We start from the raw sequence: 25850 nt of genomic DNA, 5'->3' as shown, positions 1-25850 counted from the left end.
TCTCCACAGGTCACAGAGTGAACGATGGACTGTGGCACTCTGTGAGTCTCAGCTCCCAAGGTCTCCAAGTCACCACGACCCTGGACAACGAGCCATCCTCAACCATCGAGCTGGGGGACCACATGGAGGCAGGAAACAGCCTCTACTTCGGAGGTAAGACCACACACAATGAGTCTTGTTGTCTGCATCACTATCTCATGAAACCAGGACTTGATGGTCAGGTCTTGTTGCAGCATCTGAAGACATTATCTGAAGATGTATACAGGACATGTTGAATGATGAAAATGCAACAAGAACATTTGTTCAATCTGTGTCACAGGTTGTCCATCTCTGAACATCTTAGGCTGTGAGAACCCCACGTTGGCGTTCCAGGGTTGCATGCGTCTCATCTCCATCAACAGCCAGCCCATGGACCTGAACCAGGTGCAACAAGGACGGCTGGGAAACTACAAGGAGCTGCAGTTTGACACATGTGGCATCCATGACAGGTAAGCCTTTAGGTGGGGCTCCAATCCCAAAATGTGTTTGGATGACGAACTACACAGATTTAAAAGGTTCTGTCTTTATTTGTTGATGAGGTTATTCTGTCCACCACAGCCCATGCTTGAGTGTCGCTGACAAGTCAGCTAATAGAGATAGGCTTACAGACTGGTTCTGCCAATTAGATCATGCAATGGAGTCTGGTACTGTAGCACTATCATCCTGGCTAAGGGCCCCGCTAACAAGTTGCTACCTGTGTGGCGTCCTCTCTGTCCCTCATTACCCCGCTCTGTTGTGGGACCGATGGGTGGGATTAGTACACGCTAAATAGATGTCATGGCAAAGTTGAGGAAACCTGAAACACATACAGGGAGGAGACAAACAAAGGACTTGGTGAGTTGGTGCTTCTTCTTGTATTCACCCTGAGGGGAATCCTACTTCTCTGATGTCAGATCGCAGCTATACCTGATTCTTCTGTTTGGAATGCTAACCGGCAGATTTAAAGGCTGTTGGAGTGTGTGGAACACAACAGATGAATAAGCGCTACAGGGCTGATAGTAAAAGACATGAAATATGGGAAATGTGTAAAAAGACGGAATGAGATGGTTCGCATGAAAACAAAACAGGTGACAGCTGTCTGGGTGCCCTATATTGGCTGCCTCTCGATGAGCCTTCCACAAAGAGATGTACACCGAGAGAATGTTTTGTATATTTCACAACCATGCAATATTACCCCATATCCCTTATTTTAGAGAGACAAGCGCGACCAGATGGTTGGGGCAAGGTTTATGCTCAGTATTGTTCACCGTTCTATAAATCTCTTCATTGGACTGTAATTCATTGTCCATCGCAGAGCCATGTCTTTGTGTAACGACCAGAACTATGCTTCATTAAAGGATTGGAAGATTAACCTTTACGAGTGTTAATCTACTTTTCTTTGTGTCCAATCAAACTCCATGACTACATTTTTTGCAAGTGTGCACTTCTGTGCCACGGCTTCTGTAATTTCATGACCTGTAAGGGCAGCCGTGAACACATCAATAGAAATAGCTCTACGGTAATTAAACCATGGCCTGCAACCTTATCCACGCCGCAGTCACTCTCCTCCATGGCAATTAATGGGAGAGAGATGAAAATGTATGAAATTATAGATGCACGCTTGAAACCCGGGCAATTATGTGAAACTGAAGGAGGCTTGAGGAAGGTACTATTAATCAGGAAAGTGTGGTTAGCAGAGGGATTTCCATGAAGCGCTGGGTGTTCAAAACCTGTAAATACGTGCTCTGGGTTTGACTTGATGCTGCTTCTTTTTTAAACACACAGCAACACAGTACTGGCAAGTGTTTGTTTACCATTTGCCTCAACAATTTGAGTTGGAATGGTACTCAATTCATTTGGGATTTACTGAGCGGCCTTGTAAATCGTAAATAAACAACGGCAAAGGAAATGCACAAACTGTGTTTGCCTCGCCTCTTGAGTACTCGGGTGCCAGACCGTGCCTTGATAATGGCAAGGAAATGAAAAGGGGAGTCTGCTTAACAGATAATGAAAGGCTGAGGATAGTAGGCTTTGACACAAAGACAAACATTGTTTTTTCCCTTTTTACCCTACAGACAGATATGTCCTTATGCTTTTAAATAACTTTCATTCTTTTACCAACAAATCTCATTTTATCCTTCTCTGATATTTCCACAATCATGTTGTGAGATTGTTTCTGTTTATCACTGCACAAAAGTCTTTAATTAAAAAAAACAAAGAACTAGTGTATATCATCAATGTTTTTTCTACCTTATCAATGTTCATCTTTTCAAATGTATTTATGTTTTCTTTTGTCACTATGAATACCCTGACATGTGCTAATGCATAGTAAAGATATGTATATACATAGTAATGTAATGTACAGGGCCTAGTATTAATACCCCTTGACTTATTCCACATTTTGTTGTGTTACAGTCTGAATTCAAAATGGATTAAATCATATTTTTATCTCTCTCACCCATCTACACACAATACCCCTTAGTGACAAAGTGAAAACATGTTTTTAGAATTTTTTGCAAATGTATTGAAAATGAAATCCAGAAATGTATAATTTACATAAGTATTCACACCCCTGAGTCAATACTTTGTAGAAGCACCTTTGACGGCGATTACAGCTTTGAGTCATCTTAGGTATGTCCGTATTAGCTTTGCACATCTGGATTTTGAGATTTTCTCCCATTCTTCCTTGCGGATTTTGTCAAACTCTGTAAACCTTTTACTGCTGTGGGCTAAATCAGGGTCTCACAGAGTGTTTACAGTACACCTCACACACATTTCTATAGGCTTAAAAAAAGAAGACACCTGTACCATGTCAAATTGAAATGTATTCAATTTTGAGTTTGCATCCCAATATTACACTTTGTATACACTGAAAAGTGGTGGAAAAAGTGCCCAATTGTCAAACTTAATATAAAAAAAGACTCTCAGAAAAATACTACTTGACTAAAAGTTTAAGTGCAGTCAGTTTTGGAATGGGTGGCCAGTAATAAACTGGTCCGGAACATCTCTAAAACTAAGAGCATTGTATTTGGTACAATACATTCCCTAAGCTCTAGACCTCAGATGAATCTGGTAATGAGTGGTGTGGCTGTTGAACAAGTTGAGGAGACTAAATTAAATGACCTTAGATTCTAAACTGTCATGGTCAAAACATATTGATTCAATTGTTGTAAAGATGGGGAGAGGTCTGTCAATAATGAAAAGATTCTCTGCTTTTTTGACACCACACTCTAAAAGAAAGTCCTGCAGGCTCTAATTTTGTCTTATCTTGATTATTGTCCAGTCATGTGGTCAAGTGCTGCAAAGAAAAACCTAATTAAGCTGCTGCTAGCCCAGAACAGGATGGCACGTATTTCTCTTTATTGTAACCATAGGGCTAATAAAAATACTATACATTACAAATTGTTTGCATAGTCAACTTACGCACAGCTCTGACACAGTAACTTACCCCATCAGACATGCCACCAGGTGTCTTTTCACAGTCCCCAAATCCAGAACAAATTCAAGAAAGCGTGCAGAATTATATAGAGACATTATTGCATGGAACTCCCTTCCATATCATATTGCTAAAATGAACAGCAAACCGGTTTAAAAACACAGATAAAGCAACACCTCACGGCACAACGCCTCTCACCTATTTGACCTAGATATGTTGTGTGTATGTAATGATAAATAGGCTGTGTGCCATTTTTATTTATTTATGTAGTTCTTTCATTGAGCTGTTCTTGTCTGTTAATGTTCTGTAATACAGTATGTCATGTTTAATGTTTTGTGTGGATCCCAGGAAGAGTAGCTGCTGCTTTTGCAACAGCTAATGGGACAAAAAAAAAAAAATGGATTTCACATGCCTTTTTGCAATCTCCAGGCATGCTGTCATGTGCCTTTTTCTCATGAGTGGCTTCCGCCTGTCCACTTTCCTATAAAGCCCAGATTGGTGAAATGCTGTAGAGACTGTTGTCCTTCTATCAGGTTCTCCCATCTCAGCCAAGAAACTCTGTAGTTCTGTCAGAGTGGTCATTGGGTTATTGGGCATCTCCCTGACCAATGTCCTACTTACCCGGTTGCTCAGTTTGGTCAGATGGACAGCTTTAGTCAGAGTCTGGGTAGTTCCATATTTTTTTTAATTTCCCAATGATGAAGACAACTGTGCTCTTGAAAATGTTCAACACTCTAGAAATTGTTTTATACCCTTACCCAGATATATACCTCATCACAATTCTATCTTGGAGATCTGCGGGCAGTTCCTTGAACTTTATGGTATAGTTTCTACTCTGACATGCACTGTCAACTGTGGGACACAGGTGTGTTTCTTTCTAAATCATATCCAAACAATTGAATTGGGCCACATCAAGTTGTAGCGACGTTTCAAGGATGATCAAAGGAAATTAGATGCACCTGAGCTCAATTTGGAGTTTAAGTGCAAAGGGGTGTGAATATTTATGTAAATTAGATATTTCTGTATTTCACTTTGAAATGGGATATCATGTGTAAATAGTTGAGCAAAAAATATATTTAATATATTTTGAATTCAGGATGTAACACAACAAATTGTTAAATAAGTCAAGGGGTCTGAATACTTTCTGAATGTACTGTACATAACTGATCAAAAGTATTTGGACACCTGCTCGTCGAACATCTCATTCCAAAGTCATGGGCATTAATATGGAGTTATTCCCCCCTTTGCTACTATAACATCCTCCACTTTTATGGGAAGGCTTTCCACTAGATGTTGGACCATTGCTGCAGGGACTTGCTTCCATTCAGCCACAAGAGCATTAGTGAAGTCGGCACTGATGGTGGGTGATTAGGCCTGGCTCGCAGACAGCGTTCCAATTCATCCCAAAGGTGTTCGATGGAGTTGAGGTCAGGGCTCTATGCAGACCAGTCAAGTTTTTCCACACCGATCTTGACAAACCCTTTCTGTATGCACCTTGCTTTGTGCATGGTGCCATTGTCATGCTGAAGCAGGAAAGGGCCTTCCCCATACTGTTTCCACAAAGTTTGAAGCACAGAATGTCATTGTATGTGGAACTATTAAGATTTCCCTTCACTGGAACTAAGGGGCCTAGCCTTTACCATGAAAAACAGCCCCACATCATTATTCCTCCTCCACCAAACTTTACAGTTGGCGCTATGCATTGGGGCAGGTAGCGCTTTCCTGGCATCCGCCAAACCCAGATTCATCCATCAGACTGCCAGATGGACACGTTTCCACTGCTCCAGAGTCCAATGGCAGCGAGCTTTACACAACTCCAGCCGACGCTTGGCATTGTGCATGGTGATTTTAGGCTTGTGTACGGTTGCTAGGCCATGGAAACCCATTTCATGAAGCTCCTGACAAACAGTTATTGTGCTGAAGTTGCTTCCATAGGTAGTTTGGAACTCGATAGGGAGTGTTGCAACCGAGGACAGACAATTTTTCCCATTCTGTGAGCTTGTGTGGCCTACCACTTCACAGCTGAGCCGTTGTTTCTCCTAGATGTTTCCCCTTCACAATAACCGGGGCAACTCTAGCAGGGCCAAAATTTGATGAACTGACTTGTTGGGATGGTGGCATCCTATGACGGTGCCACCTTGAAAGTCACTGAGCTCTTCAGTAAGGCCATTCTACTGCCAATGTTTGTCTATGGAGATTGCATGGCTGTGTGCTCAATTTTATACACCTGTCAGCAACGGGTGTGGCTGAAATAGCCAAATCCACTCATTTGAATGGGTGTCCACATACTTTTGTATATATAGTGTATATTGCTGCTGTCTCTCCAGATGTCTGCCCAACTTCTGTGAACATGGAGGGCAGTGTTCCCAGTCCTGGAACACCTTCTACTGTGACTGCTCTGGAACAGGATACACTGGAGCCACATGCCACAACTGTGAGTTATCTAGACTTCCAACTTATATATACCTACAGTATACTATACACTTCCCACACTTTTCTCAAACTTGTTCTCAATGATACTGCACAATCCAACTCAAGCCAGGATATATAATGTATTTAAATGCAGCACACAATCTCACAATCACATAGAACTGTTATCCCTGTGGTTCCATCCTTATAAAGTGCAATTCAAAAGGGTTGGTAACAACATCAATGGTTCAATACCAGAGTGACCCTATAGTAATCAATCCCCTGGTATTCTGCCTGGCATAGCTACCTGGGAATCTGGTAAACCCTGTTCGCTATATGTCAAGAGCCTCAGTTTAAAATATGGAAGTTTCACCTCTCATCTGTCGTCTCCAGACATGCACAGACTCCCCTTTGATATTCACCACTGAGCGCGCTCAGAATCCTTGTGCGAGAACCCTCTGCTCCTGAATACTGATTTCTTGTTTACTTGCTAGCGGATGCAGTTGTCCTTGCATGTTGGAGTGTACCTTGACATGAATATGCACCACATGAATGAAAATGTGGCCACTTACTTTGAACATCATCTTTATATGCATAATGGTGTCTAGCTTGCTACCTTTTCTACAGTAAGTTATGCATATGTGTGCAATTTAAAATATGCAATATGGGGGAAAGTAGGGGAGGCTACAACATTAGTATTAAAAGGTCAAATTGTATGAAGTATGTCACTTATGTATATTAATTTACCATATATTATATTCATATTTTGTGAAGGTGCGTGTCTTTGTGTTTTAGAGCTGGATCACTCAGTGTTTTAGAGCTTGACCACTCAGTGTTTTCGAGCTTGACCACTCAGTGCTATTGCTAAATGTTTACCCGCCACTGTGCAATTATGTACATGCTATCCATTAAATTAGTTTTTAACTTCCTCACTGAGATTTCTGTCAGCCATTTTAGAGCATTATGTACAGTATATCTGTGTTTGTCTGTAGCCATCTATGAGGCATCATGTGAGGCCTACAGGCTGACTGGCAGCTCCTCAGGCTTCTTCTCTGTTGATCCAGACGGCAGTGGACCTCTGGGGCCGACACAGGTCTACTGCAACATGACAGGTAAACTGCCACTGGGGCACATAGCCCAGTCATCACCTCTCTGCACTCCCCTGAAACCCACAAGACCTCTGAGGTCGTGGCAGAGGAGAGGCAGAGTAAACAAGATCTGATTCAGTCACTTACAGACACATTGCATTGGCCCACAGCACAACTGATGACTGACAGCCAAGCTATCAAGTGGAAAATCATTAGGGTTACTTGATATGGAACCAGCCCCTGGTTACAATGATAGCTCCAAATACAGATTTGTCAAAATGTCTGCTATAAATAAGACATTATTTGTGCAAAAGTGTGCAAAATGACACAATCTCAAAAGTGAACGCACATAAAAAATACCAGAGCTCTGATTCAAGTCTGTGTCATGTCTTCACCTTCAGGGCTCAGACTTTTCACATACAGAGTAAAGGAATGAGAGCTCAATGGCTGGATGCTGGCACACGAGACAACATCCATCACCTTGCTGTCATGAGCTTACAGCTCTGACCTTTCCGGAGGTTAATGCAACATTTAAGTCATTACGGAGGTGGCTGGCTGCTGCTGACTGTTGATAGTCTGGCTCAGGATCACAATATATTTTCCTTTTTTTATGCCACAAATCCTAATCATTTTACATGGAGCTGCCTCAGGTTGACCTCAATTAAAGAATCCATTAGAGATGTAAATAACTCTCAGCTTGACAAACTGGGATGTGAATAATCACAAAGTGGAATAGGATTTCCTCTCAGGCAAGGTAAACACAGAATTCCCCATAATACATAAAATGGGGGGATGGAAATGAATTGGAGTCCTCACCTCAATTAATCTCACAAGCTATTAACCCTTGGTTAGAGAGCCTACAGGAAATCTGTGGATTACTGCAGTAGCATATCCAGAAAATGTTGAATGGGCTGACCAAGGTGGAGCACAGATCCAGTTTAGGAGGGCCATAAACATTTTGAGCCTTAATCAATGCAGGGTGGATTTTTTTCAATATAATTATGATGTTTCAACACATTAAATGCGTCAGCTTATGATTGATACATTTCCCTTTTCAAATAAATCATGAATCAATTACAAAAGTGTTTGCATTGAAGGTCAGGATTTTATATAAGGGTGTTAGCATACAGCAGACAATTCACTTGAAAGTGCCATCCAGAGTGCGAATTACAGTGCAATCGGAGAGTATTCAGGCCCGTACAACATGTTACACGTCAAAATGTCTTAAGGTTTGACATGTGTTTTGTTCCATGTTGTTTGTAGAAGACAAGGTGTGGACAGTGGTGACCCACAACAGCACAGATCCAGTCAGGGTCCAGGGTTCTTCTCTCCAAAATCCCTACGTTATGAAGTTCAACTACAGCGCCTCACCTGAACAACTGATGGCCCTCGTGGCCGGGTCAGAGCAGTGTCGACAGGAAGTGATGTACGGCTGCAGGAAGTCCCGCCTCTTCAACACTAGAGGTGAGTTGGGATAGCACCCTGTTCATTCTATGACGTCAAACTTAGACATGGTCCCAGACAGACCTGTTTCCTAATATAAATAGTTAGTATTCTGAGAATGAACCTGACTCTGACCTGAGCGTGTGAATAAACCGTACATCTTCAGCCATTTCTCCCGTTATCTTGCAATAACTTCAAAGGCTACCGCTGAGCATGTCTCTGAGCATTCATCTTCAATTGCTTTGGGAGCAAACGGTCTCCCAGACATCCCACATTTGCTCCTAAATCATGAAACATTCATGAAGTGCTGAATTCCCTGATTCCCTGGCTGTCATGTGCGTGCAAACAAACAAGTTCATTATAACAATGGATCCAAAAGAGAAAATAAAAGAGTTATTGTATGGGCTATATATGAACAGTGTCAGATGGAACATCAATAGGTTGTTTCTGCTGGCTGTCGTGCTTGAACACAGATATTCTCTATAGAAGATGAATGATGTTCAGCCCCTCTGTCATACACACCATGTCTCTCAGCTGTTCAATGAATAGCAATTCACTAATTGTTTATTATTAGACCAAGTTGGCCCATGGATTATGTAAATTTACATGATTAAAAAGTGGCTTTTTTTGAACTCAGACACCACAGCGTCATGCATGCGTAACCTACACCAATTCATGGAAATGGTTCCCTTTAGTTTAATATGTTGGATTATTGTTATTAATTTGTTTAATTGTCATTTTCATTTGTTTAATTATGTGGCTGTAGTGTTGGGCACAGACAACAGCTGCAGCTTGTAATATGGCAAGAAAATACCAATTACCATCCACGATGACAATGTCATTTTACCTCGTCTTCTCTTTTCATATTACTGCTTCATTATCTGTCAACGTGCAGTTTGAATACTAAGGATTCACATTTGCACATTCTTTGTCATGACCACAAAAACAAAACAATAAACAACCACTAATTTGTCTAGTATTGATGTGCTTTCAAATGCTTGCCCAACACTGGGACCTATTCGGACTAAATAAGCAAGCAACACTTGTGCCATAAGAGACACTGTTACTGTCAATATTGTACTGCAGTTTATTTTAAGACCTCTTGCAGATTAAGTTCAATGAGAGGGCGTATATAATGTATGCAGGTTTAGCATGCAACATCACGAATCCGCAATGCACAATGCAGATGTGTTGATAGTAGCCTATCGCTGTGCTGAGAGCCGAGGGGCTGCTCTCTGCAGGCCTGCGGTGTCTCTAATGCAGAGTCATATTGTCTGATGGATGGCTGTAGCAGGGCCACTTACAGATGCTCCAGGAAATGAGCCCTGCCTGTCTGACTGGCATCGCTGAGGGTTCATTGACACAATGCCATGGGATGCCAACAGATGCCAATGGCTCTAATCACAGTCACTGTGCAGATAGCCATACTGCAGAGATAACCCCTGGATTATTAGCTGGTTTCTAATAGGATTTGTCTCAGTCTCACTGACCAGCAGGGTATTGGAATATTTGAATACGGATGACATTGTGTATTCCAAGGATTTCATTGCTAAAATGTTGGCATTTTTTCTAAGCATCTGGCTAGTCTATCTGATCCAGTAGTTATACTTTTGAACTAACTGTATAACTAGCTACTGTAAAGCTTTTTCTCTTAGTTGCCTATTTTCTATATTTATATATATTTTTCATTTACTGCATTGCTATAATTGCTTCTTTTTGTATGAACTATGTTGTGCTCTGCTGTAGATGGTACCCCATTGTCCTGGTGGGTGGACCAGGGTGGAGAGAGACGGACTTACTGGGGAGGCTTCCTGCCGGGGGTTCAGCAGTGTTCCTGCAGCCTGGAGGAAAACTGCATGGACATGAACTACTTCTGCAACTGTGATGCCGACACAGACTCATGGTAACAATGACAATATGGCTCTTGTGTATCTCTGGGCTGTTCAGTAATGAATATGCTCGACAGGCCTTTGGGTTTGTCTAGTGACCATTATTATCTAAAAATATATATTTATATAGAACTTTGAATACAGGGATATTTCTATCACAATTCAACAGCTGAAATGCAAAAATGACTATATGAAGGTGTAAATTACTATCAAAAACATATTAGGTTTCAACTGCAGATCTTATCATGATGTTCTTTATTACATACTTTATCTTTAACTTGAATTACGTTGCCTACATTTATTCTCACCCAGTGTGTCCCTGTGCAATTTTGCATTTGGGGAACCTCATTTGCATATCTCCTGAGGCACCCGTCCACACCTTGATAGATCACCCCATCTTTATAGTGTTTACTCGAAAGTTCCAGGCAATGCTGACTGAGGAATGGATTAGTTTATCTGTTGTGAATTGAAGAGGCTTCTCTCTCTCTCTGTATTGCAGGGCTAATGACACAGGAGTCCTCTCCTACAAAGAGCACTTACCAGTGAGTGAGATCGTGATTGGAGACACCAACAGAACAGGCTCTGAGGCGCTCTACAGAATCGGCCCACTGCGTTGTTATGGTGACAGTAGGTGAACTCTTCTGTTTTGTAAAAAAAAAAAAATGTTACAGATGGTCCCTTTGGGCATCCTTTCCCAGGCCAAATGCTGATTAAATATTGAGTATGTTCAAACGCTCCACTTAGTTCCAAGACATAAACCCTTTTTCACTCATCTCTGTATCCTTATTATGAGTCAAGACTTTCATCTAAGAAGAATTGTCTATTTCCTGTTTTCTAGAGTCTGTGTGGAATGCGGCGTCCTTCTACCAGGAGTCCTCTTACCTGCACTTCCCGACCCTCCAGGCAGAGCTCAGCGCTGACATTTCCTTCTACTTCAAGACCAGCGTCCCATCAGGGGTCTTTCTGGAGAACCTGGGCCTCAAGCACTTCATCAGGCTAGAGCTCAGCTGTGAGTCTGTAGGCCCCACACACATGCCCCCCCCACACACACACACCAAAATCCATTTGGAGGAGGCCAGCAGTGTTAAATCATCAAGATTCTATTTTCTGATGAAAGCACTTCCCAGCTACAGTAGCCTACATTTGACATGCAGTTGAAACATTTTTGTTTGCAACATGTCACTCCTGACCTGACCTGACCTGCACTGCATAATGTAATCCTAATGACACACACAGTGCTCTAATATCAAGCTGTCAAATTAACCTCTAATAGCACTTGCCGCAGTAACCATACAATCAAAATATCTTCACTGAATATAGAAGTAACTGCTGAAGAAAAGAATGGTCAAACTACATTGTGAATGTACTAAAGAGCATAAAGAGGAGGACAACTTAGTTGTTGGGCTCAAAATGCATCTGAAAAAATCTTCTCTTTAGCTCTTTTGTAAGAGTCCATTCTCTCACAGGACATTTGCAGCACTGAAAAAACGGCAGCTTCTGAAATGTGAGGCGCATTTAGAAGTATTGACAAGCTGTCAACACTGCCCTACATAAAACCATACAGGTCATCAAAGCCTTCCAAGTCTCAATGCATCACATTGCATGCCATCGACATAAAACAAAATTGTGTATCATATAAAAGAGGAGTCTCAGATTCAATGCTAACCTGACTGACTGTTAGCTTGTGTCCCAATTTGTTTTCTCAGCTCCCTCTGTGGTGACGTTCTCCTTTGATGTGGGAAACGGGCCAGTGGTCCTGGCCGTTAAGTCCCACGTGCCCCTGAACGACAGGCAGTGGCACTATCTGAGAGCGGAGCGCAGCGTGAAGGAGGCTTCTCTGCACGTGGACCAGCTGCCCCTGCGCTTCCTGGAAGCCCCGTCTGACAGACACCTCCGCCTCCGGCTCAACAGCCAGCTGTTTGTGGGTAGGGATAGAGTGAACAGCCCCTCTGTGGATTAATGTGTACATAGAGCAGTTATAAATCAAATCAAATCAAATTGTATTGGTCACATACACATGGTTAGCAGATGTTAATGCGAGTGTAGCGAAATGCTTGTGCGTCTAGTTCCGACCATGCAGTAATATCTAACAAGTAATCTAACAATTTCACAACAACTACCTTATACACACGAGTAAAGGAAGGAATAAGAATATGTACATATAAATATATGGATGAGCGATGGCCGAACGGCATAGGCAAGATGCAGTAGATGGTTTAGAGTACAGTATATACATATGAGATGAGTAATGTAGGGTATGTTAACATGATATAAAGTGGCATTGTTTAAAGTGACTAGTGATACATTTATTACATCCAATTTTTAATTATTAAAGTGGCTAGAGATTTGAGTCAGTATGTTGGCAGCAGCCACTCAATGTTAGTGATGGCTGTTTAACAGTCTGATGGCCTTGAGATAGAAGCTGTTTTTCAGTCTCTCGGTCCCTGCTTTGATGCACCTGTACTGACCTCGCCTTCTGGATGATAGCGGGATGAACAGGCAGTGGCTCGGGTGGTTGTTGTCCTTGATGATCTTTTTGGCCTTCCTGTGACATCGGGTGGTGTAGGTGTCTTGGAGGGCAGGTAGTTTGCCCCCGGTGATGCATTGTGCAGACCTCACTACCTTCTGGAGAGCCTTGCGGTTGTGGGCGGAGCAGTTGCTATACCAGGCGGTGATACAGCCCGACAGGATGCTCTCGATTGTGCATCTGTAAAAGTTTGTGAGTGTTGTTGGTGACAAGCCAAATTTCTTCAGCCTCCTGAGGTTGAAGAGGCGCTGTTGCGCCTTCTTCACCACGCTGTCTGTGTGGGTGGACCATTTCAGTTTGTCCGTGATGTGTATGCCGAGGAACTTAAAACTTTCCACCTTCTCCACTACTGTCCCGTCGATGTGGATGGGGGGTGCTCCCTCTGCTCTCTGCTCCCTCTGCTGTTTCCTGAAGTCCACAATCATCTCCTTTCTTTTGTTGACATTGAGTGTGGGGTTGTTTTACTGACACCACACTCCGAGGGCCCTCACCTCCTCCCTGTAGGCCATCCCGTTGTTGTTGGTAATCAAGCCTACCACTGTAGTGTCATCTGCAAACTGCAAACTGAGTTGGAGGCGTGCATGGCCACGCAGTCATGGGTGAACAGGGAGTACAGGGGAGGGCTGAGAACGCACCCTTGTAGGGCCCCAGTGTTGAGGATCAGCGGGGTGGAGATGTTGTTTCCTACCCTCACCACCTGGGGGCAGCCCGTCAGGAAGTCCAGGACCCAGTTAAACAGGGTGAGGTTGAGACCCAGGGTCTCGAGCTTTATGACGAGTTTGGAGGGTACTTTGGTGTTAAATGCTGAGCTGTAGTCGATGAACAGCATTCTCATATAGGTATTCCTCTTGTCCAGATGGGTTAGGACAGTGTGCAGTGTGATTGCGATTGCGTCGTCTGTGGACCTATTGGTGCGGTAAGCAAATTGGAGTGGGTCTAGGGTGTCAGGTAGGGTGGAGGTGATATGATCCTTGACTAGTCTCTCAAACCACTTCATGATGACAGAAGTGAGTGCTACGGGGCGATAGTCGTTTAGCTCAGTTACCTTAGCTTTCTTGGGAACAGAAACAATGTTGGCCCTCTTGAAGCATGTGGGAACAGCAGACTGGGATAGGGATTGATTTAATATGTCCGTAAACACACCAGCCAGCTGGGTATACATATTAGAACACTGAAAAGCCATATTAATTAGTTATAACCTGTGGTCCCTCCTCCAGGGGGAACAGCGGCCAGGCAGAGGGGCTTCCTGGGATGCATCAGAACTCTGACTATAAACAGCGTGACCTTTAACCTGGAGGAGCGGGCTAAGATGACCCCGGGGGTAAGCGTCGGCTGCCCCGGCCACTGCAGCAGCTCCAGCAGTCTCTGCCACAACAGAGGGAGGTGCATTGAGAAGAACAGCGGCTACGTCTGTGACTGCTCACAGTCTGCTTACGGGGGACCCTCCTGCAAGGAAGGTGTGAATCTTATAGTAACTTCATCATAGAGATTAACCTCGGGGGTTAATTTAGCTGTCATGTACTTTCATCTAATCATTCTGATGCTGTTTTGACACCGAATCTATGATTCTACCATGCAGCATGTAACTTCAAGTATACACACAAAACATGCACTGTTTGTAAAGTATCATTTTTAACATGTGGGTGTAAAAGTTCCATAGTGAAGTGCAATCGGCTGCAATCAGGGGATGTTGATTAGCATAGAGCTGTAAAATGTCACAACAGCCCTCTGTTGCAAAATATTGTGTTACATTAACAGAAATCTAACATCGCTCAGAGTAGGGTGTCCACCTTAAGTTATAAAATACATTTTACCAAGACAAATATGATTCTTCATGTTATGAATCGTAAGCTAATACTTCCAATAATAAGCACCGAGCTATGTTGACAGAGTAGTGCCGCTTCTCCCAGCGACTTTTGAAGATTTTACATGTTGTGGTGGTCTTCTGCAAAGTTGTTTCCGCGGGTCACAAAAAGCAACATTAACATGACAGGAGCTGAATTAAATGTTAAATGCTTTCAAAATAAAAAATCTTGCGGTTCACTCAGTGCTTCGTTGACATTTCACAGAGATATGCTTGTTTTTCTGGGAAATATTTTTTTTAAATACAGGAATTTCGCATTAATATGAAAAGTGTACACTAAAATAGGAAATGTCATGTCTCAAATTCGATATCTGTCTTACCTCTATATTGTTTTATGTCCTCCGGATTCGAGAAGAAAGATGACGAGTTCAATGGTGAGCCTGTAAGTTTGCCTTAATTCTCTCACAGCATCCAGTCTAGCTGACGCAATGGTATTTTCCAGATGTTTTACCACATTGTTTTCTCTGGGCTCCATTGATTTAGTCATTCTAATCTTGGCCGTCCTACAACGGTAAAAACTCCCAAAAAGTTTTAACGGGTTATGATAGAAACATGAGGTTTGGACCATTGGTTTCCGTAGGAGTATCTATACAATTAAACATACTGTATTATTTTACCCATTGGTCAAAAGATGCGTTTTTGATTAGACAGAGGTGAAAACATTGAATATTTTGTGTTTTCTAGTGAAATATTCAACTGCAGCAAAGATCTTAGGCTGCTTCAGTCCTGATGACGTTCATTTTTACTCTTGAAGTTTTGGAGTAGAGGTGCTGAGATCAGTGGCATTCAGAGTGCAGATTGGAAAAGAGATCAAAGAGGGAGAGGATGAGATGACTGCTCTGCTGTCTCTGGTCTGTCTGAGAGGATCCGGCTCTCACATTCACACTAATCTAGGCCTCCATTATCAGGGAGCAGACCCGCCTGAAATATTCCACTGGTCTGAATTACAGTAGTCCCATTTTGATTCATTCCCACTTCCATGGAGTGTGGGGGGGGACTTATTTCATATTAACCGAACTGCAGATATTATAAATGCTGCTGGCCCTGGGGCTGAGGCTGTCCTCAAGTTAAAGGTGACCACATTGTGCTGGACTATCACCATGATATAATGCAGTACCTAACCCATCTTCTCTCTCTGTGTCCGTGCAGAGGTGTCTGTTTCATTTGACAGAGAATCGTCAGTGACCTACACCTTCCAGGAGCCTTTCTCTGTGATGCAGAACAGGAGCTCCAAGGCCTCCAGTGACTACAGAGAGAGCGGCAGGGCCAGAGAGAACATGGCTTTCAGCTTCATGACCACACAAAGCCCTGCCATGCTGCTCACTGTCAGCACCTTCAGCCAGCAGTACATAGCAGTCATCCTGGCACGCAACGGTATGGACCCCTCTACTCATTTTTTCACTACAATAAATAAGGTAGGATTATCAAGGTAGGATTCATACCACTGAATTGACAGTTTAACCCAGTTTGTGTTGTGATCAACAGGGAGTCTCCAGATCTGGTACCGTCTCCATGTGGACAGAAAGCCAGATGTGTTCAGCCCCAGCCCTAGCAGCCTGGCAGATAGACGCCTCCATCGTATCAGAATCCACCGCCAGGGGAAAGATGTCTACCTACAGGTGAAAGAAGGGGGATGTATAAACATATGGGATGTTAACATTTGCATGAGTCAAAGGGAAATGTAGATGCAGGAGAGTGAAGAGAGTGAGGAGCAGGCGAGTGAAGAGAGTGAGGAGCAGGGGAGTGAAGAGAGTGATGAGCAAGAGAGTGAAGAGTGTGAGGAGCAGGAGAGTGAAGAGAATGAGAAGCAGGGGAGTGAAGAGAGTGAGGAGCAGGAGAGTGAAGAGAGTGAGGAGCAGGGGAGTGAAGAGAGTGAGGAGCAGGTGAGTGAAGTAAGTGAGGAGCAGGGGAGTGAAGAGAGTGAGAAGCAGGGGAGTGAAGAGAGTGAGAAGCAGGGGAGTGAAGAGAGTGAGGAGCAGGAGAGTGAAGAGAGTGAGGAGCAGGGGAGTGAAGAGAGTGAGGAGCAGGGGAGTATAGAGGATATGTACAAGTTGTATTCAAACAGTTGGGGCTATATAAAAAGATGACATGTGAGCAGAGAGAGGAACTGCACTGTACTTGGTCACCATGAGCAAATACCTTGTTGGGAAAAATGTTTTTACGGTAGCTAACACTAACCAATGTGTTGGATTAACCAAGTATACTGTATATGGTTGAATGTGTTCTTCACACCTCCTTGTCATTTTTCCCTCTCCCACTCTACTAGATGGACAAGGACATGAACCTAAAGTACAGCCTGTCATCAGACGCAGAGTTAATCTCCATCAAATCGCTGACTTTGGGGAAAGTCACAGGTGAGCCCACCATAGAAACAAGGACCTGTTGGTTAATGTAGTTTGAAATGACGAAATGACTGGGGGCTACTGTCAATGTTTTTTTTGTTCTACATGGAAGAAATTAACAGCCTAGGACATGATTGCAGGGATTAGAAGAATCAGTCTGCAATAACAGCAAAGCTTGTAAGCTGGAAGAGATAGAAGAGACGTGTCAGTGATATCACATGTGATATAGGCATTCTACAAATGAGATTTGGTCAAATATCCTAATCACTTCTTGCATCTGCTGTAGAACTGACAAACAGATGGGGAGGGGTGTGAGCCACTCCCATCACCACTCCACCAAGACATTGTATCTGTCTAATAATCAGTCTCACATGTTGCACGCACTGCAAATCTTGGGAGTATTGCACTCAAGCTTATCACTTTGAGCATTAGTCAGAAGCTAAATGGAGCTCTTATGTAAATCAAGCCTAATTTGTCTAACAAAGATTCTCAATAGCTTGGGGAACTAGCAAATCTATGCTAATTGACAACACAATTTGCATTTCAAAACAAATGTATTCATCTTATCATTAAGGTACCACAGATCCCCACGGATGAATACATTTTATATAGAGATTTTGAGAGCAACATTCTTTTTTGGACATTGGTCATTGGCAATGTATAAGATATTTAGAGCCATTGAACAAAAAACTATTAAATATAGGCCTGTAAGCCTTAATCATTCTAATGGTAATTGCTGTATTTCCAACTTTTTCATCAAACTCAAGAAAAATCATGAGAGTAGAGTTAAACAGACAAAATCAAATCTCCTTTATGTATGCCAAATCAGGGCTTTTACTATATAGGGCATAACATTCGCTCTAAGGTATGCTGTTTCTCACTCTCAGCCACATTGTATTCATATGACTTCAACACAGCACAACAGCATCCACTTGTTCTCTAAAGGACCAAAGGAAAGACATTTACCTTCTTGGCTGGGTTATGTCTCCCAGGGATCTATTAAGTCAAAATGAATGCTGCAGTGCCACAAACAAAGATCAATGATAGACCATGGTGGCGATGATCATTGTACAACTCTTTTGGTCCAACTACTTCCTCTACAATAAATTTGTCCCCTATGGGAAGTAAGCTGGTAAATATACATTAGAATATTATTTTCAAGGGAAGATGCTGTTGAATATTCACCCAGTCTGATTAGCTCCATTATTTAACTATAGAAAGTACTGTATAGGAAGAAGACAATGGTACATCTTTAAAGGAATGACGGGCACACTCCCATCTCTGTTGTATCTTAAATTCCCATCTACTCTTGTCCTCAACACAAATCAAAAACGTAAATTGCATCTCAGCTCTCCTATCGCTGATGAGTGATATTCAAGTGCTTTAAGCAGCCATGATGCTAGCTGCATATGTGGCAGTCGTTATTGATTACTTTCCTGCAAATGACGAGGAATCTTTAAATAAACGTATGGTGGAGCTCTAATTGCATTTGCATACATTTCCTATGCAATTACAGACTCTCCCGTTGAACACGACAAGCAGGGACAATTTTCATAGTCTCAAGAGAGCCTGCTCAATGGGTCATATCTCACATTGACAAAGAGAGATTGCTATAAGGGATACTATATAATATGCCCATTAGTCAAATGTATGCATGCATGACTGTAAGTCACTTTTGATAGAAGTGTCTGTTAAATGGCATATATTATATTACTATTATTCAAAGTTGGATGCTGTTGTAATTGTGGTAGTCGTTGATGTTTGAATGTTTTATGAACATCCAGATGAATCGACGAATGAGTACCTTACTTATTGTTTACAGGAGTGGATGCTGTGGATGAGGAAGTGATGCGGGCAGGATCTAAGGGCTTCATTGGCTGTCTGTCATCAGTCCAGTTTAATCACATGGCTCCACTGAAGGCAGTGCTACTAAATCGTGGCAGCTCATTGGTCACTGTCCGAGGTCACTTGGTGGAGTCTAACTGTGGGACTTTGGCTGACTTGACAATATTGCACTCTCAATCAGGTATTGTGTGATGTATTCAAAATGTAATGTATTTCTGCCATTTTGGAAGACGTGGGGTACAAAGATTAGCTGTATTTAACTTGTAGAGTTTTAACTATGGAAAATATCGTTTAAAGTAGCTGTATTTTTTCTTCACAAAAATTGTAATTAAGTACAGTATGTTAAAAAGCTGCTTTTCTGTGTTTGAATGGTGTGGGCGTACCCCAATAACAGAATGGTGTAGGTGTTAGTGATGCGCGGATTCACTAGTAACCCGCATTCCCCTTGATTATATCCGCGGGGCAGGCGGGTTTAGGGTCATTAACTTCTCTAGGGTATGTGTGACGCTAACGTCCCACTTGGCCAAAATCCAGAAAAATGTAGCGCGCCAAATTCAAATATATTACTATAAAAATCTATCTTTCATGAAATCACACATGAAAGACACCAAATTAAAGCTACACATGTTGTGAATCCAGCCAACATGTCTGATTTCAAAAAGGATTTATGGGGAAAGCACACCAAACAATTATGTTAGCTCAGTACATAGCCACAGAAAAACACAGCCATTTTCCCAGCAAAATATAGTAGTAACAAAAAGCAGAAATAGAGATAAAATTCATCACTAACCTTTGAACATCTTCATCAGATGACACTCATATGACATCATGTTACACAATACATTTATGTTTTGTTTGATAATGTGCATATTTATATCCACAAATCTCGGTTTACATTGGCGCCTTGTTCAGAAATGCCTCCAAAATATCTGGAGTAATCACAGAGAGCCACGTCAAATAACAGAAATACTCATCATAAACTTTGATGAAAGATACATGTTTTACATATAATTAAAGATACACTTGTTCTTAATGCAACTGCTGTGTCAGATTTAAAAAAAACTTTACGTAAAAAGCACACCATGCAATAATCTGAGACGGCGCTCAGATTTAACAAAATTTCTCCGCCATGTTGGAGTCAACAGAAATACGAAATTACATCATAAATATTCCCTTACCTTTGATTATCTTCATCAGAATGCAGTGCCAAGACTCCTCGTTCCACAATAAATCGTTGTTTTGTTCGATAATGTCCATTACTTATGTCCAATTAGCTAATTTTGCTAGCATGTGTAGTACACATGTCCAAACGCTCGCGCAGGTGCAGGCAAACGCTGGACGAAAACCTCAAAAAGTTATATTACAAGTCGAAAAAACTGGTCAAACTTAGTAGAGAATCAATCTTCAGGATGTTGTTATCATATATATCCAATAACGTTCCAACCGGAGCATTCTTTTCAGTCTCTATAAGTAATGGAACGCATGACGATATCATGAGGAAAGTGAGTGACCAAGAACTGGCACTCTGCCAGACCACTGACTCAAACACCTCCCACCCGGTCCCACAACACAGCATAAGCTTCATTCCACGTTCTACTGACTGTTGACATCTAGTGGAAGGCGTAAGAAGTGCAAACAGATCCATATATTACAGGGAATTGAATAGGCGATGACTTTAACATCGACCAATCTCAGAATTCTCACTTCCTGTTTGGATTTTTTCTCCTGTTTTTGCCTGCCATATGAGTTCTGTTATACTCACAGACATCATTCAAACAGTTTTAGAAACTTCAGAGTGTTTTCTATCAAATAGTAATAATACTATGCATATATTAGCATCTGGGACAGAGTAGGAGGCAGTTCACTATGGGCACGCAATTCATCCAAAAGTGAAAATGCTGCCCCCTATATCAAAGAAGTTAATTATTGTGTGGATGAAAAGCTGGTGGGGTGCGGTCGGGCTGAATGAGGAGAAAGCAATACCTTCAAAAATCCATAAATGTATAATTATTGTGCAATTTATATCCATAGGCTACATTGAGGTTTTCTTTCATTATTTTAGGCTATCTGGCATTAGTGCGTAAGCCTAAGCTTCAGAGCCTAACTGTATGTGCGCCAAATAGCCTATACGCCAATCGCCAAATACTTTTGGGAACAGGCAGAAAAAGTTAGCTTTGATCCACGGAAGCAAAAAGCTGTGAAATGGAGAGTTGGAAATAAAGAGAAGGGAGGGCCTGAAAACTCATGTTTGGGAAAGAGTTGGTGAAGTGGTAAAGAAGGATGATGTGTTATTGTGTGATGATTGTGAGGCCCTATACAAATTTGACAGTCACAAGACAGGGACCTCAAATAGGCCTACTGTAGCCTACTGTTCAGATGGGTGAAATGGAAACGGAAATCTGGACACTGACTGTAGGTCTGTAACCTCTCACATAGCCTTAATATTTTGACAATAAAATATGATTTCTTTCTTTCAGCATTTTCAGAGAATGTGAATGTGCAATTAGGTACAATCTGTAGAGGTATTGTCTTTATCAGTATCATAAAAGCTGATAGTATTACTTTCTAGTTCCTTACAACCGGTTAAACCGATGTCATTCGGACATTTTGCACAGCAAATTGTTCCCGTTGAATCTCCCGGTGCCTAAACATCTCCACCAAAGAAGCTGAGATGACAGAGAAAACAGTACTGATGTCAGCTAGATAGAAGTGTTCATTCTATCGATTTATTACATTATTCTCGTGAGCAAGGGTTAATTTTTCTTCAAGGGCAACATATAAAGCTGCATGTATATTATTATTATTATATATTTTTTATTTAACTAGGCAAGTCAGTTAAGAACAAATTCTTATTTACAATGAAGGGCTACCCCGGCCAAACCCGGACGACGCTGGGCCAATTGTGCGCCGCCCAATCACGTCCGGATGTGATACAGCCTGGATTCGAACCAGGGACTGTAGTGATGCCTCTTGCACTGAGATGCAGTGCCTTAGACTGATGTGCCGCTCGGGAGCTTATAAACAAGTTGACTAACAAATATCTTACCAAAATGTTGGAAATTAAAAGGAGAAACATATCTAAATCAGGCCCCAAAAAAACGTGCACACCCTGTCAAAAAATCTTTACGCAGTCTCTGACTGTAGCTTACAGCGCATTTTCTACATTAACAGGTTAGTGTCGGGTGCAGGCGTATACCGGTCATTTATAATATTAAAAAGCTGATTGGGCAGCTCAGCTACTGAGCCAGCGTTTTGTCATGATAAATGTGGAAATAGCAAGCATTCTTTAAACAGTCTGTTAAGATAAGTTTGAGGTGGGATTTTTTTCAATAATTTTTGGTCTTATTTATGCTTTGGCCACAAGTGTGAGTATAGGAGGAGTCAACATTATTTGTGTATCAGCCTTCAAAAGTGTGATTTTCACCGGACACATTTACTTTAACATTTCAATCTTGTCAACCCCAAAGCCGGGATAGAGTTTTCAGTCTGTCAGATTCTTACATTGTCACAATGATGGTACCCAAGTGAATGTTGCTTATTCTTTTATGTTTGTTTTTCATCTATATCCTTCGGTCACCCAGTTCTCAAATAAATGACAGATCAATGATCTAATCCATTCCTCACTGCTCTCTCTTCCCTCCTCCGGTAGATCATTCAGAGACCGTCAGCAGAGGCAAGGGGCCATTAAGGAAGGCTTCAAAAAACAACTTGGTGGTAATTGGAGGTGAGTTTTCCAATTCAGAGTTGTTAAAGTGCTCAATTGCCAAAGTCAGTGTGATGTGAAATGAGCCCCAGCGATCTCTGCCTCTCTCATCAGACGTTTTCTCTGAATAATGTGTGTCTGTCAAGATAGGATAACATGCCACAGTTTAAGGCATTTCCAGCACTGGAGAGACTTCCAAAGTAATTACCCAGAAGCGATGTTATTTGAACTGTAAAGTAAAAGGTCTTGTAAATTGACTTTCAGTCAGATATGATTGTATGCCAAGGAGTTAATGGATTGACTGATCTAAATATATATATATATATATATATATTCCTGAGTAAATTCCTAGTGAGAGACATTTTTGTTCAAACAATTATCTGTGCCACTGAAGTTAAAAGATATGGAAGGTCATTTTGCTGAGCCTAAACAGCCAAATTGCAATCAAATCAAATGTTATTTGTCACATGCTTCGTAATCAAAAGGTGTAGAACAACAGTGAAATGCTTACGGGTCCTTCCCAACAATGCAGAGAGAGAGAAATGACTTAATAGATATAATATAGACATAGAAAAACATATATCCTAATAGAGGAAAGAACTTCCTCTGTGATCCACTAAAGATGACTGTTATTTCTCCCCCACAGGAGTGGTCTCAGCGGTGGTCTTCATCACTCTGTGTGTGGTGGCGGTGATGACCCGTTTCCTGTACCAACACCGGCAAGCCCAGAGAGATGCCAGCATCAAGCAGAAGGAGCACCGACACAACCTGGAAACAGCCTACCGGAGAGAAGCAGCCTACCAGACCGAACCGGTCTACCGGGCCGAATCAGCCTACCGAACAGAGCTCCACCTCCACCACAGCTCCACCCTCAGGGACAACAGGGAGTACTACATCTGAACACCAGTGTCCCAGTCCCTTGGTCATCAGAGAAGGCCTCTTCTCTGTTAGTGGATTTAGAAGTGGAGATGTTGCTGCAGAATCATGGACAACATTCCGGACAAACAAAAGAACCCAGAGCCCAGTACCCTTGCACAGGGATTCTGCCAGGGCCAATGTCTGATTGTTACAAAACATGTAGGTAGTGGACAGCGAGTTTAGCCGATTTTTAGGGCTGTAAGTGTATTATGTGGTCGGTGGAACTGTTAAACAATATGGAGTGAATATGCAGGTGTGATTGTGAACCATTTCTCAACCAGCAGAAGTAAGGACTGAGATTTTAAAAAAGGAAGGGAAACTTAAGTGAATGTCACCTGCCACACCTACTGAATGTGTACAAATTTCCGAAGACATCATTATTCTTGTAACCCCCAATATTCTTCAAGATTTCCCACGGAGTTCTGTGGAACGTCCTAAATTACATGTGAAAGATACGAACGTACTGTAGGTCTGTAAGTGACGCCAACTGTGAACTTTCCAGTGTGGCAAGGGGCCTATACTGCCTTCTGTAAGAGTGCCTCTTCATATTGTTTTAACCTATTTTTTAACAACCCTTTACAACTTGGTTTCAACTCATTAGTGTTAACTTGTGTTTTGAATTTTGTATAAGGGAATCAATCACACATCTGAACATGACCCACATGTACTGTAAAATCATCCTCTGTTCGAACCTATAACAAATGGAAGGTGTATTTTGTTGTAATTATACAATGCTGTAATTTATGTTTAAATGATGCATTATGCTCAAAGGGGAGTATTTTGCTATCAGATGGATTGATACGTACAGTTTATGTTCCACTTCAAAAGTTGTACTGGCCCAGATCGTTAGAGACATGCCTGTGACTGGAATTTACCTAAAAATTTGCAATTCAAATCAATGCATGGTTGTGCAAAGATTCAAGTCACGAAGTTGTGTCTCAAGACAAGAAATGATCAGATGTCTCTATAGAAAAACTTTACTAACCACTAACAATGAGATTTTACTCATTGTTTTATGACAACATTTGTCATTTATTTACCTTTCCTTCTTTATGATTTGTATAGTTGCAGTTGTACAGGTATATTGTATAGATGTATATTTATTAATAAACGGAAGACATTCTTAATGATATATTGTAATGTAGCTTATTCCCTTCTTACATCCCTGTGGATTTGCAAGTCAATCCAATCTTCAGAAATGTAGTAACCTACATTAAAATATGTTGATTGAAATATCAATATGAAATGCATGATTATAGGATTGTGTAATATTCCCCATATCCTCATCTAACCTCTTGTGATCTTCCAGGCAAATAGATACAAACACTCCCCACTTTACATGCTCAATGGAGGGTTGATATCAGTCCGTTTGAAATAAAACAACTAGGGCATGAGCCGCTTAAAAAATATATCTCTGACAGTGTATATGTAAAATAAGTTCAATCAAATCAAAATGTATCAAGACAAAGGTTGGTGTAAGGCTTGCGTACTGGTGGTAGAGAAGTCAGGCGCAGGAGAGCAAAGACTGTTACAACGGCGCAGTTTAATGATAAAAATCACAGTGAACAAAAACAATATATACAATGGGACGAAAACCCCAGACATAACATGCAAAAGCACTTACAATACCGGACAAGGACATGTGGGGAACAGAGGGTTAAATACACAACATGTAATTTATGGAATTGAAACCAGGTGTGTGGGAAGACAAGACAAAACAAATGGAAAATGAAAGGTGGATCGGCAATGGCTAGAAGACCGGTGACGTCGACCGCCGAATGTCGCCCGAACAAGGAGAGGGACCGACTTCGGAGGAAGCCGTGAAGTTGGGCTGTTGATGATCATTTTACTGAGCGAGTCCTATATTGACATAACCTGAAAGGCCACTCAGCAAGGAAGAAGCCACTGCTCCAAAACAGCCATAAAAAAGCCAGACTACAGTTTGCAACTGCACATGGGACAGAGATCGTACTTTTTGGAGAAATGTCCTCTGGTCTGATGAAAACAAAAATAGAACTGTTTGGCCATAATGACCATCGTTATGTTTTGGAGAAAAAAGGGGGAGGCTTGCAAGCCAAAGAACACCATCCCAACCGTGAAGCACAAGGGGTGGCAGCATTATGTTCTGGGGGTGCTTTGCTGCAGGAGGGACTGGTGCACTTCACAAAACAGATGGCATCATGAAGCAGGAAAATTATGTGGATATATTGAAGCAACAGCTCAAGACATCAGTCCGGAAGTTAAAGCTTGGTCGCAAATGGGTCTTCCAAATGGACAATGACCCCAAGCATACTTCCAAAGTGGTGGCAAAATGGCTTCAGGACAACACAGTCAAGGTATTGGAGTGGCCATCACAAAGCCCTGACCT

General features: G+C 41.8%; 1 protein-coding gene across 3 annotated transcripts in view; it reads left to right on the top strand.

Moving 5' to 3' along the window:
• LOC139546788 (contactin-associated protein-like 5) overlaps window positions 1-24612 on the top strand; it is a 61921-nt gene extending 37309 nt beyond the window's left edge. Inside the window, exons 9-24 of one of the 3 annotated variants that reach the window (XM_071355570.1) lie at window positions 10-153; window positions 344-488; window positions 5782-5888; window positions 6856-6975; window positions 8215-8415; window positions 10141-10297; window positions 10783-10910; window positions 11122-11292; window positions 11990-12208; window positions 14028-14267; window positions 15824-16048; window positions 16160-16293; window positions 16941-17028; window positions 18839-19042; window positions 22511-22585; window positions 23211-24612. In XM_071355570.1, coding sequence (XP_071211671.1) covers window positions 10-153; window positions 344-488; window positions 5782-5888; window positions 6856-6975; window positions 8215-8415; window positions 10141-10297; window positions 10783-10910; window positions 11122-11292; window positions 11990-12208; window positions 14028-14267; window positions 15824-16048; window positions 16160-16293; window positions 16941-17028; window positions 18839-19042; window positions 22511-22585; window positions 23211-23464 — 2612 coding nt within the window. In that variant the 3' untranslated portion in view covers window positions 23465-24612. Of the gene's footprint in view, window positions 1-9; window positions 154-319; window positions 489-5781; window positions 5889-6855; window positions 6976-8214; window positions 8416-10140; window positions 10298-10782; window positions 10911-11121; window positions 11293-11989; window positions 12209-14027; window positions 14268-15823; window positions 16049-16159; window positions 16294-16940; window positions 17029-18838; window positions 19043-22510; window positions 22586-23210 lie in introns of all 3 variants that reach the window. The other 2 variants (XM_071355571.1, XM_071355569.1) reach the window with 2 other exon arrangements.
• The last annotated feature ends 1238 nt before the right edge of the window (window positions 24613-25850 follow it).

The sequence above is a fragment of the Salvelinus alpinus genome, chromosome 20, assembly GCF_045679555.1.
Source record: "Salvelinus alpinus chromosome 20, SLU_Salpinus.1, whole genome shotgun sequence".
In the NCBI taxonomy this organism is placed as follows: Eukaryota; Metazoa; Chordata; class Actinopteri; order Salmoniformes; family Salmonidae; genus Salvelinus; species Salvelinus alpinus.
The sequence above is the reverse complement of the archived record's forward strand: the minus strand, read 5'-3'. Positions and strand labels throughout refer to the sequence as shown.